Source organism: Tiliqua scincoides, chromosome 1 (genome assembly GCF_035046505.1).
Source record: "Tiliqua scincoides isolate rTilSci1 chromosome 1, rTilSci1.hap2, whole genome shotgun sequence".
NCBI classification, from domain to species: Eukaryota; Metazoa; Chordata; class Lepidosauria; order Squamata; family Scincidae; genus Tiliqua; species Tiliqua scincoides.
The window spans coordinates 125675998-125692518 of NC_089821.1; the positions used below are offsets into that span (position 1 = coordinate 125675998).

The 16521-nt window shown below is 41.6% G+C and overlaps 1 protein-coding gene and 1 pseudogene across 1 annotated transcript in view; one reads left to right on the forward strand and one right to left on the reverse strand.

The window, feature by feature from the left end:
• Positions 1–4935: 4935 nt before the first annotated feature.
• Positions 4936–16521, reverse strand: part of KLF7 (KLF transcription factor 7) — a 93723-nt gene continuing 82137 nt past the window's right edge. The window contains exon 4 of the mRNA XM_066624001.1: positions 4936–12937. Coding sequence (XP_066480098.1) covers positions 12886–12937 — 52 coding nt within the window. The 3' untranslated portion in view covers positions 4936–12885. The remainder of the gene's footprint in view (positions 12938–16521) is intronic.
• LOC136637337 (5S ribosomal RNA) lies at positions 13154–13275 on the forward strand (annotated as a pseudogene).

The following is a 16521-nucleotide window of genomic DNA, read 5'->3' on the forward strand; positions in this document are numbered from 1 at the left end:
GTAGCAGCTACCAGATCCAACAGCCACTAGCCACTTGAAGGTTTCTGACCACATGGTGGCTTGTTCACAGAGTACTGTGTGAACTGGCCCATCGTTTATGGATTTTCATCCCTCATTTTAGAATGATCCCAGATATTGGGGGGGGGGGGAATGCTGTGTTAAAAAATACTGGATTAGGATTACTCCTTCATCCACACTGACTGGAGTGCACTCGCAAGCACAGGGGAGGCTGAAATTATTTTCCTTGTATGACAGGTGAGGTTCTGCCTCTCCTGACTGAATGACCCCGGTGTAGAGATGAGAGGCAGGGTATGTACATTCATGTTTTTATTCATGTGGTGGGTAGGGGATCATCTGAACCAGTTCAGAAGGAGAGCCAATTTGACCCTCAGTCTCTCAAAGACAGCTGTTCTACTTGGGTTCAGGGGAGGGCAGTAGCTCAGGGGTTAATAGCCACACCAGCAGGGAAGAATCTTTACCAGTATTTTTAATAATTATTTAGTAACTGATCTTCTGAGAAAAAAGGAAGTTTTGTAGGACTCAGCAAAAGCAAAAAGAAAACAAACAAAAAACCCCTTCAGTTTTGCAGCTGAGAGAGACCACAAAGAACTGAGAGGGTGGAGTGAGGTCATTGAAGCATCACATGGGAGAAGGAATCACTTCATTTTCATGCTCTGTGAAATGACTGACCTAACACATGGAGTGCATTTCCTGTTGCATTTCATTCTAGCTGCTTAAGCTCTCTCTCTCTCTCTCTAACTCTGCAGGGACCTCCAACTGGTTCAGGAAAGCAGCTGACCTCTTAACTTGGCTGTAATGAGAAACAGCCAACACAGTAAGGTCTTGTGTCTGAAGGCCGTGAGAGAACTGATTGCACAAGGATTCCCCCCCAGGGCAGGCCCACGCCTCCTACTGTATTGGATAGGATACACAGTTTGTATGAGGCATGCAAAAAACAGTGGATGTTAGGACTGGTAAAACTTCTTCATGTTGAACTTGAGAACATCCCCCAAGTCAGGCCATTCATCCGTCTAGCCCAGCACTCTGGGTAACAGTGGCTGTCCAGGTTCTTTCCCAGCCTTGCCACCCAAGATCCTTGTTTAACTGGAAATTCCAAAACTGAAGTTGGGCTGTTCTCTGTGCAAAACATGAGCTCAGTCCCTAAACTATGGGCCGTCCACAATAAGTAACTGATCAAGTCTTTTTCTGTGCTACATTTCCCATTGGTAAAGACACAAAAATTCCAGTGCATGGGAGAAGTATTTGATAGGTTTCATTCCTCTAAACATTTGGAAGATAACATCATTAATTTTGTGTATATGTGTGAGAAATTCCAGAGCTGGGAACAGAACAGTTTTTCCAGCAGTAGTAGAGGAAACGGAAGGAAATGAGTCTGTTCTTAATCACTGCTTGCCTTGGTGGCGAGCTTCCTGATCTCTCTTCCTGCTTGTACTATCCAAGAATTGCTGGAAATTAGGCATCTCATGTGGAAAGAGAAAAAAAACAACACAACCACTGCAAGATTTTGCGTAGAGGTTGTAAACATCTCCACGCTGTAGAGACAGCACTTAACTTTGCTGAGAAAATGACAATTGAGATTATTTGTGCAAGAGTTTGCACAGCAGAAATTTTCTGCTACCCACACCAAAACTTCAATTATCTTCAGGGCTTGAAGAAGAGGAATAAAAGAAAATGCACACCATTTGCGATAAGGCAAGGTGAACATTACGATGGAGGTAGATGAGAGAGAGAGGACGTAGATATAGAGATTTACAGCCTTATCACATCTCAGCAGATCTTGCAGAAAACCCTAATGGAGAATGGACTCCTATGGAGGGGAGGTCTGGGGTTACTGCATTTTTAGGCAACTTCAACTTAGAGGAAATGTGGGTCATTGGATTGTGGATTGCACAAACCATTAACAGATTCATTTTTATCCTATGATTTACGAGGCTCACCCCCCATTTTCTATTTCAATCCCCCTCCCAAATCTTTTCCCGACATTTAAAAAATCTCACACTCTTGGCAAAATAGAGGTCTGTGTCCATAAACCCACTTGATCTGGCATACCACATTGAACATATGTTGGTTTTTTTATATATTCACGTGAGTGAGCCCTTGTCAGGAAGGGTGAACTGCTCCCCTGGTCCACTTGCCTGGCCAGCATCTGTTTCTTAAACCTGCTTGCTGCACTCTTTGGCGGCTGCTGTCTAGCTATCATGCTATTGTACCGGCACAGAGGTAGCAGCTGGGAATATGAGAAATCCAGCAGCCAACAACAGCAACAGAATGAAGGACAAGATTATATCACACCCATGCCAGGACCTGAATGATATCAAGAACCAATTTGCCCATCTTCTTCAAACGTGAACTTATTCTCCCAGGCAATTATTGTGCTTTGATATACACATTTGATGAACTGTTCACTCACAAATCAAGTCACTGACTCTGCAGCAACCCCCAAAGCGGTAAGCCACATATTTTTGCAGTTCTCCAGTTTCTGGGTTTGTTAGGGAGAAGGTCTCACACATGACTCATTTTCAGGAAACGAGCACACCAGTAGACAAAACCCCAGTTGCAATAATCATCCGACCGCTATAAAAAGGAATGCTGAATTCAATGGGTACACGACAGGGAGAATGTGTAAGAACCTTATCTTTAAGAAGTCTGCCTTGACAAAAAGCTTCAGGTAGCAGATCTAACTCAGGAACTTTACATGCACAAGCACAGTGCTTTTTGAAGTCATGCCATGAGGTCTAGAGAAAAGAAAAACTGTTCTACAGAGTTTTCTAATTTAGGAGAACACTATGTATGGTGCTGCTCTCATTAGAAAAGAATGGAGTAAGAAGGTGCTACCTTCACCCTTCAACCACAGGCAAAGAGCCATTACTCCTGGACTTCCAGAACTTTCTACAAGGCTCTGACTGCATTCCATTGCAGACACATGCCCAAATGTTGGGGCTGCCTAAAGCCCACAAATTCCCCCTTCCATTTAGCCACCACTCAAGGGGGGGGGCATTTCAGCAATTAGTGGTCTGGCAGAAACAGAACAAAAGGGGAGCTCTGCTGGTGTTGTACCTCTGAGTGATGGGTGGCTGCTATGTTACATTTCCTGCAAGTCACCGGGGAACAACATTATGCCATCACATAATGTTATTTCCAGAGAACCGATGGGACAAAATGGCTACCATTAGCACTGTTGAGAAATTAGAAGTGACCAAAAAGTTGAGCAGGGGTGATTTGAGTGCAACATTCACTTTCCAATTTTGAGCTGAAATTCTCATTGAAACCTTACAGAACTTGTCTTCAAATTCATTTGAATTTTGTAGTGGATTGTAATTACTGCTAACTAGAAAGGTGTAGCTTTTCATGCAGGAAAGAATGTGATGGTGATAGGTAGAATTGTCACAGAAATTTTGCCTACACTAAAATTTGAGAAAGCAAATTTGAGGAGGGCAGGACTCTACTCAGGCCAAGACACCTTGGAAATTTTGAGAGGCGCTCAAAGAGTATTGACAAAGACTACTGGAAATTCTTAGGGAGAATGTTGTCACAATGAATTTCACAGTGGTCAAATCTGAAGCAAAATTTGGGAAGTTCCTCCTCAGGCAAAACACCCAGGAGTTCTGAGGCAAGTCCAAAGAGTTTTGATAAGACACCAAACTTCCTCAGAGGGGTTTAGCATATCCCTAGCATCGACATCAGAAAAAGATGTTGAATATAGTAAAGCTGAAGGGCAGAGCCTAATCCACAATGCTCTGCCAAATAGCACTGGAGGGTACCACACAATCCCACAAACCCCAATCAAATCTGGGTCTGAGAGATGTCCTACTTCTTGTTCTCTTTTCAGTCATGTTTTTGATGACTCAGAAGTATATAAAAGATTAGAGTCAGTGGAGAGGAAGTGGAAGTCCCATGTGTCCTCTTTTCTGGCTGGGCATTTGTATATCTGTTCTGTTCTGATGCCAGCCTATCAAGCTTGGGAATAGGTCATGAGGCACCTACACAGTTCCTCTCTCCATGGTCTGCAGGAACTGCTGATCCTGGCAACAACAATGTCAGAGGCAAAGCTAAGCAAATTTGGAGGTGAATTTTTTTTTTTGTGGGAAGCTGAGGAGACTATCATCATCCACATTCATCATTCCACACCACACATTGTCGCTATGGATTAGTCTCTCAGCAGGCTCATAGCTGAGTGGCATTATCTAAACCAGGGCAAAAAAAAAAGTTCTTACATACTTTCTCTGAGTGACATATATGGTGATCTCTTATCTATATACCAGCCAGCAATTTTCAACCACATTGGTGTGCCAAGGGAATTTGGGGGAGGGTAATTTATTAGTAGGGCCATTGGGGAACATGAGCCCCCCACCAAACAGCATGGTGTGCCTTGTCAATTGTCAAAAAACTGATGGTGTGACTTGACAATTTTAGCTCCTTGTCAGTGTGCCATGAGATGAAAAATGTTGAAAATCACTGGGCCAGGCAGGCCCAGACCTGCTTAAATTTCAAAACTGGGAGTATGCCTATACTGGGCATGCCTTCAGACCATTCCCAATATAATTATAGGAGCACGTATTGAACTAGACAAAAATTCAGAGCTCAGATGCTGAAGACCCTGTTACCAGTGTGATATACCAGTTTCCCATGATTCTTTCTCACTCAAGGTGAAAAATTTGCAGAAATTGAGTGCATTGCAACATGCTAAATGAACAAGTCCCTTCCCCTGCAGAATTTCTGGATTTCCAATGTGTGAATTAGCCCTCCAGGTTATCTAGACCTTACTTGAGGAGTTTTCCTTATGCCCCAAAGGACAATAATATCCAGAACACCTTGAACCATTCTCAGGCCAAACACATTCTACTTTTTATTACACATATTACATTCTTAAATAAAAATGCGTCACATAACTTTTTTTTTTTTGCATAGATATCTTACAATATACCAATTTAAAAAAGAATTATGAAACAGACCAGTAACAAAAATAAATCTTCTTCTTCATTAATAATCTTGTAACATTAACATACCACCATCATATAATACAAATAATATTTTTTAAATCTTAAGACTTTTGTACAGCCAAAAAAATTGACAAAGTAATATATTCATATATATATTTATATATAAAAGCTTAAAAAAAATAAAATGCCAACCAAAAAAAGGCAGAACTGAGGGCTACAAGATTGGGTACTTCTGCGATATACTCGAAATACCAGAGAAGGCCTGAGAGAATGTGACTGAAGGTTTCTCCAAATGCACTTGGCAAACACATCTGGCAAAAAAGGAAAGCTGTAGTGCAAAATGAAAGTCCTTCAAGCGTGGTGTGTTGTGGTGGGAGTTTTGTTTTTTCTCTTTCAAAGGAATGACTGAGTTTGAACACTGAAAAAAGAAATTATATATATTTATATTTATATACAGTGTTAGAACAGCAAAAGGACGTCATTGTTCTGTTTGTTAAAGAAGGTGTGCTAAGCCTTTGCTTGCATGAGAAATGTTAGGTGGACACACTTTCTGTCTTGGTGCTTTTTCTTGTAAATATCTTGAAGTTACAAAAACATTCTAGGGGAGCAATTTACGCTAGCCAGCTTCAGAAACCTCCCTTCTCCTCAATCCGCTACAATAGAGGCAATAGCAATCCTAGAGAAAAGCCAAGTCAAATCAGTATGGAAACTCAATTGTTCCAGTCCTGCATGGGGTTATTCATATACAGAATCAGGTTTCACAGCCAGATCATCCCCCCCCTCCACTGCAGGTATCGGAGATCCAGACCTGCAAGCAATAGGCTAGGAAGCCACAGCTGCGTTCATATGGGAGGCTCGTTAACCCCATCCTTCCCTGCTGTCTCCAACCTATACATTCAGGAAAGGAGGCCTCAGATCTTTTGATTGGGGTCTGTGAGCACAAAATATATAGGGGTGGCAATCTTTAATTCACTTGTACAATTTAAGAGTCAATCATGGAATTTCAGTATCTAATATGGATCTGAGCAAACCAAACACCCCTGCTGTTTTCACCTATACAACATTGGTTTTCACTTCTTACTTCAGTGTAGTAAAACTGAAAATCAGTCCTGACCAATATTCCTTCAATTTTTCCCCCCAACTGCATAGACCCCTATGGTGGTTGTGCAGCAGTCAGCATCCAGAGCGCTTGGTGACATCATCGCCAGGCTCTGTGCCCATGGAGTTGCAGGTGGTGAATGGCAACATTGTTCAGTTGCATGGGACTTTGATTCTAGCTGTGTGGTTGCACTACCGCACAGCTTACTGGAAAGGCTGCTCCTGACCATGCCACAATTGTACAAAATGGACAACTAAATGATTGGGGAATTTCTTCCACTTTCCCACTTCTAAGGTAAACTGAGCCGCTGAAATAAGATAACTGGCAGTGGAAATTGCCAGGATGGAGAGGTTGCTGCATATAAGAACAAGGCCTTGCTTTAGCCATTTCTGCCCAACATTGCATTTATGCAACAGGAACCAAATGTGTGCACCTGTGGACCAGGCAAAAATGGGTTAAGGTCTAGATGCTCCTTGTTTCCTGTGGGGGTACACAAGAATGGGGGTACAGTTTCCTATGCCTCCTAATTTAATGAATTGGGTTTCTTTTGTCTGCAACAATCCTTCCATGCTGGCTGTCTCACCTTCCTCTTATCAGGGGTATGTTTGTTGCTTGCCCCTCTTAGCAATCTCAGTAAAAGCTGGGTCTCCAATTCAGAGCAGAGTTGTTATGGCGGGGGGGGGGGGAGAGGATTTCTGAATTCTCCCAATTCCAAATTTGCCCTGTCTCTAATTACAACTGATAAAACAATCATTGGATTGGTCCATTTTGCAGTTAGATTGCTCGTTCAGCCTGTGGCAGTGGACACACCTTTTTCCGCATTCCTCATCATAGGTTTCAAAGTACAGCTGACAGTACAAGGCACCAATAAGATGACTGCTAAGCCAACTGTAATGGGTACTGTATTTTCCACTGCCAAGGATTAATTTCAGGCATGTGCATCTATCCCTAATCTTTAAACTTTTCAATGCTTGCAAATAGTCAGTGGAAGTGCTTATGAACCTTGAAGGTATGACCATGCTCAAGCACCTTATATGGCAGAGGTGACTTCTGGCTGGACAGAAGTCTCTCCCCCCCAAATGAAATCGCCTATTGTGGGGGCGCTCCATATACACTTGTATTGTTTTCTGTCCCAATCTTCTCTCTGATCAAACAGGTGTCATGATGTTTCAAAAACCCACAAAGCCTGTTTTAATAGGTGACAATATTGAGACAAAAGAACCAAGTGTGCTGCGTATGCCACAGGCCTTGTCTCTGTTATACCACTTTCAACTCAGTGAAAAACTCTAGCCCATCTCTAGCCAGTCTTTATTTTGCTGATTGCATAGGCTGGAGACAGTGCTACTGACGTTTTGTTAAAATCAGGGTTCTTAAAAGCAAGTTTGCAACAAGTCTGTGGAGTAGGAGCAAAAACAAAAAACACCAAATGCAACTCTTATCATGTAGCAAAGCCTCAGTAGCAAAGTAGTGTTTAAAACCAGTCTCATATTTGGTGTTTGGGGATTAGCAGTCTAGTGCTCTCAAATGCATGTGTAATTGACAAAGGACATGCTGAATTATTACAGTGCATAAAATATATAAATTGAGCATCAACCAGTCTGACCAACTGACCTTTCAGAGAGCAGTATCTGTATTGGCCATTGGCCGTAACCAATAACAAAAACATACAAAAAAGCACAAAGTACAGAAGAATAGAAATGTTAAAGAAGTTAAAGAATAGAAACTCTTAGGAATGTCCTTCCAGATGAACCTTACAACCATATATACCACATAGATTCATTTATCCGGATAAATTGATTCTTTTTATAAGAAACAAAATAAACTTTAGTTTTCAGGAAACTATGTTTATAGGTGATTTTTGCCCACTTCAACACCTCAAATGAAAAGGTTCTTAAAGTTACCTCTCACCCATATGACTTCACTCTCAGGGTACTCCTGTAACCCAAATTCCTCCCTAGTTTGTAATCTATTCACTCACAGTACACAGTAAAATATCCACCACAGGCAAAAACTTTCCTACATAAGCTGACACAATTTCCAAAACCCACTGGTAGTTGTACCCTTAACCAAGCCAGACAGAAATAGGCACTGTTGGTTACTACACTGGAAATAGTGGGTGCTAAGTTTTAACTGGGGGGGTAGGGACATGTTAAATTCAGGTGGCACACATGGGCATGCGTGTACAAATACACATAAGCAATGCACATGGAGAGTACAGAACATATGTTCTGGCATTATGGCCAGTTGAAAATTAAAAAAAAATTTAAAAATGTCAAAAGCTTTTGTACTTAAGTAGGTCAACCTTAATTTCTGAATCCATCATAAGTCTAAAAACTAAAACGTGTTTTTTGAACATATTCCAACAGATAATAAATGCCCGATATGGTCCTCCTACTTGCTTCCAACCCACTGTTTTTGGAAAGATATGTAGTACTGGTCTAATCTAATTATAAAAGAAGAAAGCCAGATTGATCTTGGTAAGAGTATGTGAGGTCGAATTTGGTGGTTTCTACTGAGCCCAAATTTCATTCCAAAAATATGCTATGAACATAAGGAGAAAAATGTAAGATATCACCTAATAAGATATTGTATCACCTTTCAGTTACAAGTAGATATAGATTTCAGCAAGGAATGGCAAGACAAAAAGTACAGATGAGTTTTCTTCTTTAAGCCAATTTTAACATGATCAGGAATAAAGTACCACCAATTCTTGAATACAATTTGCAGAGAACACTCTCTTCAGAAGCGAACTCTGAATAGTGCCCTGAATGCAAGGGAGATAATAAACACACCTGCAGCTGAAGAAACAAGAGTGCTGTCTCTCCAGCCACTGGGCTGCACATGCTCTCTCACTAGTGTGCCTCTCTCCATAAATATGATTCATTCAGTGCTAAAGCAGAGAGGGTTGACTGAAAAGTCCAGGAACCACATATAGACCCTCCCCTTCCTGGATTTTTCTCTCCATTCCCCTTGTGGGAGTTCAAGGTGCCATTTTTTACTTTCAGGTGCTCTGGAAGCCCTGGGAAAAGGCCAGCCCCAGGCAAAAGTAGTTGACCATCATCGCCATAAATTATGAACATTGCCTTTTTAAAAATCTGGTTTGTACAGCATAGTGAAGCCAAGAAGAGATGGGTCAAGTGACTGAATTCAGTTCTTGAAATATTGACAAATTCAGTTTCTTTAGTCTTTGTAAAGACCCTATTCCAAAGGAACCCCTCCCCCTGTAAAAAAGCACAATTTAGTATGGTTCTGGCATACCCACTAGGCACAATGTCTTTCACTAAGTGGCCAAACAAGACCAACAGGAAGACCATTTTTGTGTCTATCTAATCTCTATCATATTCAGAAATAACATCCCAGCTATTTTCAGCAGACTCACTTCTTAGGAAGTAGATTAAAATTGCAGCCTGAAACATCAATCCTGTCAGTGCAACCTGGAATAAGAAAATGCCAACAGTAAGTGGTGGCCAATGGGAAGGAGACCCACTGAATTAATGATGGGTGTTGCAAAGTAGCAGTGAAGGTATGCGTGGGAAGTGCTAGATCAGCACTATGCAGGGACACAGCTGCTAACTGAACAGCAGCAGCATGTATCATTGATGTCATGGTCCACAGTGGTGGGTCTTCTTGGCTAGTCAACAGAAATTTGACTGCAGGATGCTGGCTTGGTAGCCTTCATGCTTTCACCACTACCTCATAACACCCATAATTAAGACTGTCAGGTTCCTCTCTTATTCAGCTGCCATTAAGCAATACTGGCCTCTTGCTCACTATCTCAGTCATTGCTGAATCTTACATACATTTACTCAGAAGCAAGTCAATGGGTCTCACTGCCAAATAAATGTGTATTATCTCACTAATGTGGGAAAGCCAGTAAATAGCAGGGCAAATGTAAGAAGCTAGAGAAACCTTGAAACCAATGTGCATTTGGGGTGTTCTCAAATATTTTGGTTCTGTCTATCCCAGCAGTTCTCAAACTGTGCATTGCGACCCATCAGTGGTCCGCAACCCAATTTTTGGTGAGTCACACACCAGCAATACCTGGAAGCTGCAGCCAACCAAGCAGGTTGCAGTGGCAGAAAGATTGAGAAGCATGGGCCTATCCTATTTTGAAAAACAATGGTCAACAGAACAGAATTTTTGCTATAACGCACCTAAAATTAGGGTTTTCAGCAATCTGATGGAATCTGAGGATTTCATATTCTGCTGCACAACAGAGTTGCAAGCATGATCACAGGTGAGAACAATGAAAATCAACATTGTTTCCTTTTTTTCCTCCTAGCTTCCCCGTCCTGCTCACATTCAATTACTTAAAGTACAGGCTTGCATTAAATGAAATTGCCACTAGTGCTTGTAGATAATCACTAAGAATTCTAGAGGCAGTAAGAGTTAATTCACACGATGATATTCATGGATCTTGGTACCCAATACTGTCATGAAAAATATGTATGCATGTTATGTAGGATACTACAAGGAAGATTTCTTGGATAGTATAAATTTTTTTTAAACAACACACTGTCTGGATGATCCGTAACCCCTGGGTGGAATAGAAAATATGCAAACAGAGAACTACAAGATTGTCAGCAAGCAGTGCTCCAATTTTTTTTAAATCATGGTTAACCATAAATCTTTGGAATAAAAACTTAGATATCTCCCACATTCTTAAAACGCTAACATTAATTGCCCTCCCCCCAGAGATGGTTAGATTTTGGTCCATTCCTCATCCCATCCTTAAGGGCCAGACTTTGTATTTGCAACACAAATGGCCACTGATATTCACACAGTGTGCACAGGAATTGTGATCCAAAAAGAGCAAGATAACCTTGGTAGTTTGGTGAAATCAGAGATGGAAAAAGTCAAAAAGACCAAGTGCTAAGAATCCCTGTGTCTGTACTTACTTTATACAATTTTAGATATTCTGTATAAAAAAAGAATTTTTTTAAAAGTTTTTGCATCCTAAACATAAATTAGGAAATTAGTGAACAGTCAGCAAGTCAAAAAACAGTCAAAAGGAGGGCAGTGAGCTAGTTTAAAGAGTGGAAGAGCAGCAACCAAGGGAGACACACATGCCGTTTTCATTTGTCAGCCCCTCTTGCAAGAATATTAACTGTACACGAATCATTCCCAATGACTAACTCTCCACCTGCATGAGAGATAGATTGAAAAGGCAGTCTTTGGAATCAGTGCCAGCTCCACCTAGCTAGAAATAGACATTATGTATATAGAGAATAAATTGTTTTGTGTAAAGTACAGGGAAATTAATCCACTTTGAGCCACAACCATCAAATTATCTACAAGATTCAAGGATGAACCTGATGCCTTCATTGATCAATAAGATATAACTGTCTGTCAAATTGGACTCATGCATTTTAAAATTTTTATTTTTTTATTTTTTATTTTGCTTAATTATTTGGAAGGAAGTCAGGGCTCGACAAAAAGCCAATTCCTTTCATTCAACCATAAATGTTAAAAGAGTTGGAAAGTTTTACCATCTTGATAAATGGGGACAGGAGAACCTAGGTAGGTATTTTCTTTAAAGCAGACTGCCGTACGGATCATTTTAACTGGAAAAGGTTCTCCGATTTCCATTAATGATGATCATGATAATATTTTCTATTGATCTGCTCAACCCAAAATATATCTTTTGCAGGTGCCAGACACACAAATTAGTTAACCAGACATTTGACTGGGTAAAACAGCTAGCAAGAACAAGCAACCAGAGTTGCTAACCAATTGTTGTGGATTGCAAGAAGCAGGGCCCCCCCTCCCCATGGTACAGAAGGAAAACCTGAAGTCATGCCTGAGTGATAGAATCCAAGACAGATATCCAGGTGAGGAAATGAGTTCTGAGGAACATGAAGAAAAGGTTCAAGCTTCCAAACAAGCTTTTTTCTTTCAAGTTTTCACTAGGCAATTAAATAGGAAGTCTGAACTATGGCAATATGGTGATGCTTCCAAAGATATACTGTGGTGTTGCTCAGGGACTTTGCTGGCAAACCACTGTGAAATCGTTTTCGCAGTCCCCTAGTGCACAGGATGTGCCATAACCAAGTATCAACATTTGTGGAACCAAACCAAATATCCTTGACCAAGTCTACACCAGCTCAAGCAAAAAAGGTGATAGGTGTGTCCTAGGTGTCACTCCACAGTCTACTGCCAATTAAGGCCATTGGTATTGACTGAAACGGATCTTGACAGCTCAGTTCTATGAAGAAGAATCAAAACCGGAGTAGATCAAAGTGTTCTTGAGGCGTCTTGATGCATCATTGTACATAAGGGAGTCTCAAAACAAAAACAGAAAGGAACCAAGACATTTACGTTTTGGCTACCAAACTGGGATTTGGTTTTTCTAGGTCATTATTTTCCTTCCAAAATCTATTTAAAAACAAAAGTTAGTGCTACAAATATTAACCCCCAAATTGTGTTTTCCCCCACTGAGTTGCATTGAGAAGCAACATACACTCCTACTGCTGTCCACCTGCAGGTAATCTTCTTCCGTCTGCCTTGATTTCCATTGGCAATAAACAAAAATTCTAGAGTGCTGAAGTGCTGTAAGCAATTGTTTTTGTCTTACTGACTTCTCCTGTGCCACATTTTCATTCACGTGTCTTCTGCCGATTTGGCAAGCAAGACATAAGAACAGGCGTACATCGTTAAGTATAGTTGGGTGCATGACAACGTTTTAGTGCATGGTTTGTGTACAGAGGTTTACATGTGATCCAGTTCTCCTGAAAGGAAGCAAGATATAACGCCGTTCAAACCTTCTTCTCATCCACAATACAGAAGTCTGGCTGCTTCTGGGTCCCGATGAATGAGCTCAGTTATTTAGATGTGTCTCTTCATATGCAGAGCAAGGTGATCAGACCTTGAAAAACACCTGTGAAAATAAAATCAGGAAATGAATCCAGGTTGAACAATAAATCTTTCAGTTTTCATTCCTCACTCCATAAAAGAGCATTTCTGACTGGCTGAAAAGTTTCTCTGCTTACAGCATCACCACAAAGTTGCAGAGTTGGCTAAGGGATGGGCAAAGGCTAAGTGGCTGCTTGCCAGTTTACTCTTCCAAGTTATGGTCAGGTGGACTCTCCAGAGATCCTGCTTCTCTTCTGTTACCCTGCACATGCCTGATCTCGTCTGATCTTGGAAGCTAAGCAGGGTCAGGCCTGGTTAGTACTTAGATGGGAGACCGCCTGGGAATACCTGGTGCTGTAGGCTTATACCATAGTCTTTCGAGACTGAAGGTTGCCAACCATCTCCATCAAGGAGGACACATCAGCAAACTTGGACAACATCATTATCATTCTAATGTCACACTCCATGTGCGATTACATTTGCTGCCTTTCTTTGAGAAAGTGTTGAGGTATTCTAATGTATAAACCTTAGAAAGACATAGCTGCAATACATGAGGATAACAATGCCCTGCTGAGAAGTGGATAATAGCCTTGACTGAAATTGAGTCCAAAATAGAGAAGTTAATTAAGGCTCAGATCTGAAACTGGTTTGATAGCCAGATCTTTGCTCTAAACAAAGGCATCTGTTCCCAGAACCAAAATCAGCAGATGCTTGAACCTGCAGATTTGGGTCACTGAGACCTTCTGAACGCATCATGGTTCTAGTTGTGCCTGAAGCCCTTCTGAGGCCCACAGCGACTTCGTGCTGCCTCTGTGGGCCTCAGAATGCTGACCGGAGGCTCTTAAAATGAACTTCCAGTTTTTGCTGAAAACCGGAAATTCACTTCAAAAGCCTCCGGGCAGCATTTGAGGCCCTAGAGAGGCAGCGTGAAGCTTCTGCAGGCCTGAGAAAGCCTCCCACACACAGCCAGAATGACGTTCCTGTTGCATCTGGGAGGTCTTCAGTGGGGTCCAGCTGCGAGTTTGGAACCTGGGGGTGAAGAAAATCAGAGCCGTGGGTTCTGAATTCATGGATATGGATGGCCCACTGTGCTTCCTCTCTGGTTATTTGTTACAGCCCACTACCAAACAGCCATGACTGGGGAGAGGGCTTCCAGATCAGAAGGAGTGGCTTCTGAGTATGCTTAAGCTCTTCCTTCTCTCTTAGCAACATTAAAAGTCTTTTTTTCTTTTTTTACTGGGCTGGTAAATTGGAATCCTGCATACTCTCGTGTTCCAAGAAGGACCACTGCATTGCCTTCTTTGGTGAGAGACAATAAAGCCTTATTATAACCAATGTGTTGTAATCCAGAAGGCTCGCTGCAGCTAGAGTTTTCTACTAGCAGCAGCCAGCATACCAAATAAGTCCTGGCGCAGCAATCCCGCCAAGTCTATAACATTTGACAAAGCAACACATTCTCGCCATTAGCAATGCTACAACAAACAGTGGTTTTGAAAGGGTGCCAGGAAGATAGGCCCTTGCTGGCATTTCGGTGCTACAACTTGGATACAAATCACTTTGCAAAACACCCTCTCTCATGTCAAGCAGGAGAGAATGACGCGCTTTGTACTAATCAAGTCAAGGCAGTATGAAGCAGCACACTGAAACAGAATGATCCTGCGTATTAGCAGCCTCGTGTTAACAATTACTAATGTACAGTTTAATTTACCTTCTAAGAAGCAGAGTGTATTTCTTTAGCTCCTAAGAAATAGAGTTGCATGTATATATTTAAGGTTTAAAGCCTCGCAATGTTTATGCATTATATACACCAGCCTCTTTCTTTAAATACAACTAATCACACACTACGGTTACACCTTTAACGGGTTTCTATACCACTCTTGCACCTTCTTCTCACAGTCACACAGGATGGTCACAGTGCAACTAGCGTGCTGGCATAGGCTCCTTCATGGCAGTTGTAAAGCAGCCTCTGCTGGCATGCACTGCAGGCTTGTTAGTCAGAAGGTTGGAATGGGCTTCCCATGTACCAGGAGATCCATAAAGACCCACCAGATCAGGTAAGCCCACACAAGGGGTTGAACAGGGCAGGGTGGGTGGAACAGGATGGCGATGGGTTAGATTGGGCAGATTGGGCCTGAGTTTAGTTTGGCAGCACTGGCGCACGCCGAATCCAAACCCCATTTCTGGGCCTGATCTACCTTCATGGATCATCTGGCGCAGCTCCGAGTTGACCTATAGCAACTGCTGTGGCTTACCTGGAACAAATGCCCCAGTACTTGAGGAGACCTCCAGCAGCTGAAAATCCCCCATGGGATACAGCAGCAGATGTGCTGGCGCCACTGCATCACCATATGGAGATTTAGGTAGGATTGGGCTGCCCATATCAAAATCACACCAAGATAATCAGAGGATTTAGTTTGTACAAGATTATCCACACTGGCTATCAGTAGCCTTTTTTCAGCCCTACTTGGAGATGCCAGGGAAACATGTCTTAGGAAATATAAGGGTAGATTCACACAATCTTTTGTCTTCTGGCACAAGGTGCCATTTTCTAGCAATGTCACGGTTTCCCTGAGAAAAGTGATCTTTGGAAAGATTCAAACTCAATGTAGCTTGTTACAAGCCACATCAACAACAACAAAAAAGGAGTTTGTTAATCCCAACAATCTTAGGTTTACTCCTTGACTGGTGAGAATCAACTGTCAGCTAAGCTGCTGTCTCTCTCTGCCTCAAAAGAACTTACAGTGCAATAGTCTTATCCTAAGTACACAGGCTGAGCAGAAGCTCCATGCCATATCAGTACAGCTTCTGAAAACTTTCTGATTCACCAACTGAACCACATGTTAAGTTCTTCAAGATTTTTAAAAAGCAGTTATTTTTATATGCAATTCCTGAGAAGGCGGCTATGATTCAGTTAAAGTCGGACAACAAGAAATGCTTGGAGATATTTACCCAAGATTTACTGATCATTCTTTTTCCCATTTGGAAAGATGTTTCTTGTGTAATTTCACAATATAAAGCATCTAACAGCTAAAGATTTGCAATATATAAACAAGGCTAAGATTTCTTCACGACCAACACCTCAACTTGTTATCTAATCACATGACAAACAAGCATCAAAGTGGCCGAAGGACTGATACAGGCAACCACTTGGTAGAAATCTGGAGTGAATGAAGACTTGATTCCATCTATCATCATCACATGCTTCCGTGCCCCAAGATTAGGAGAGACTTTAATTTTCATTCTTACATGTCTTGCCATTTCTCCAAGAAGCTCAAATCTGTGTTTTAGTCTCATAACAACCATGAAAGGCTAGCAAAGTGTGATTTGCCCAAGATCTCATATTAGAGCAGGAATTTGAAGGTTTCCCACATCTAAATTCATCAAAATAAACTTGACCCATGGACATGACTTGGCTTCCAAAGTTAACAATTTTTGGTTTAGAAAAGTCCTCATGGCTGTATGCAAACCAGGGCTTTCCAGTCTGTCTTTTGCTTTTCCTTGTGAGTTCTACTTTTTGCAACTATCAAACTTGTTGCGCATTGTCTGTGCAAGTACCACTGTCGTTAGGAACTTCTGTTATATGTGGGAGTTGACAGGTTCAGTCATTCC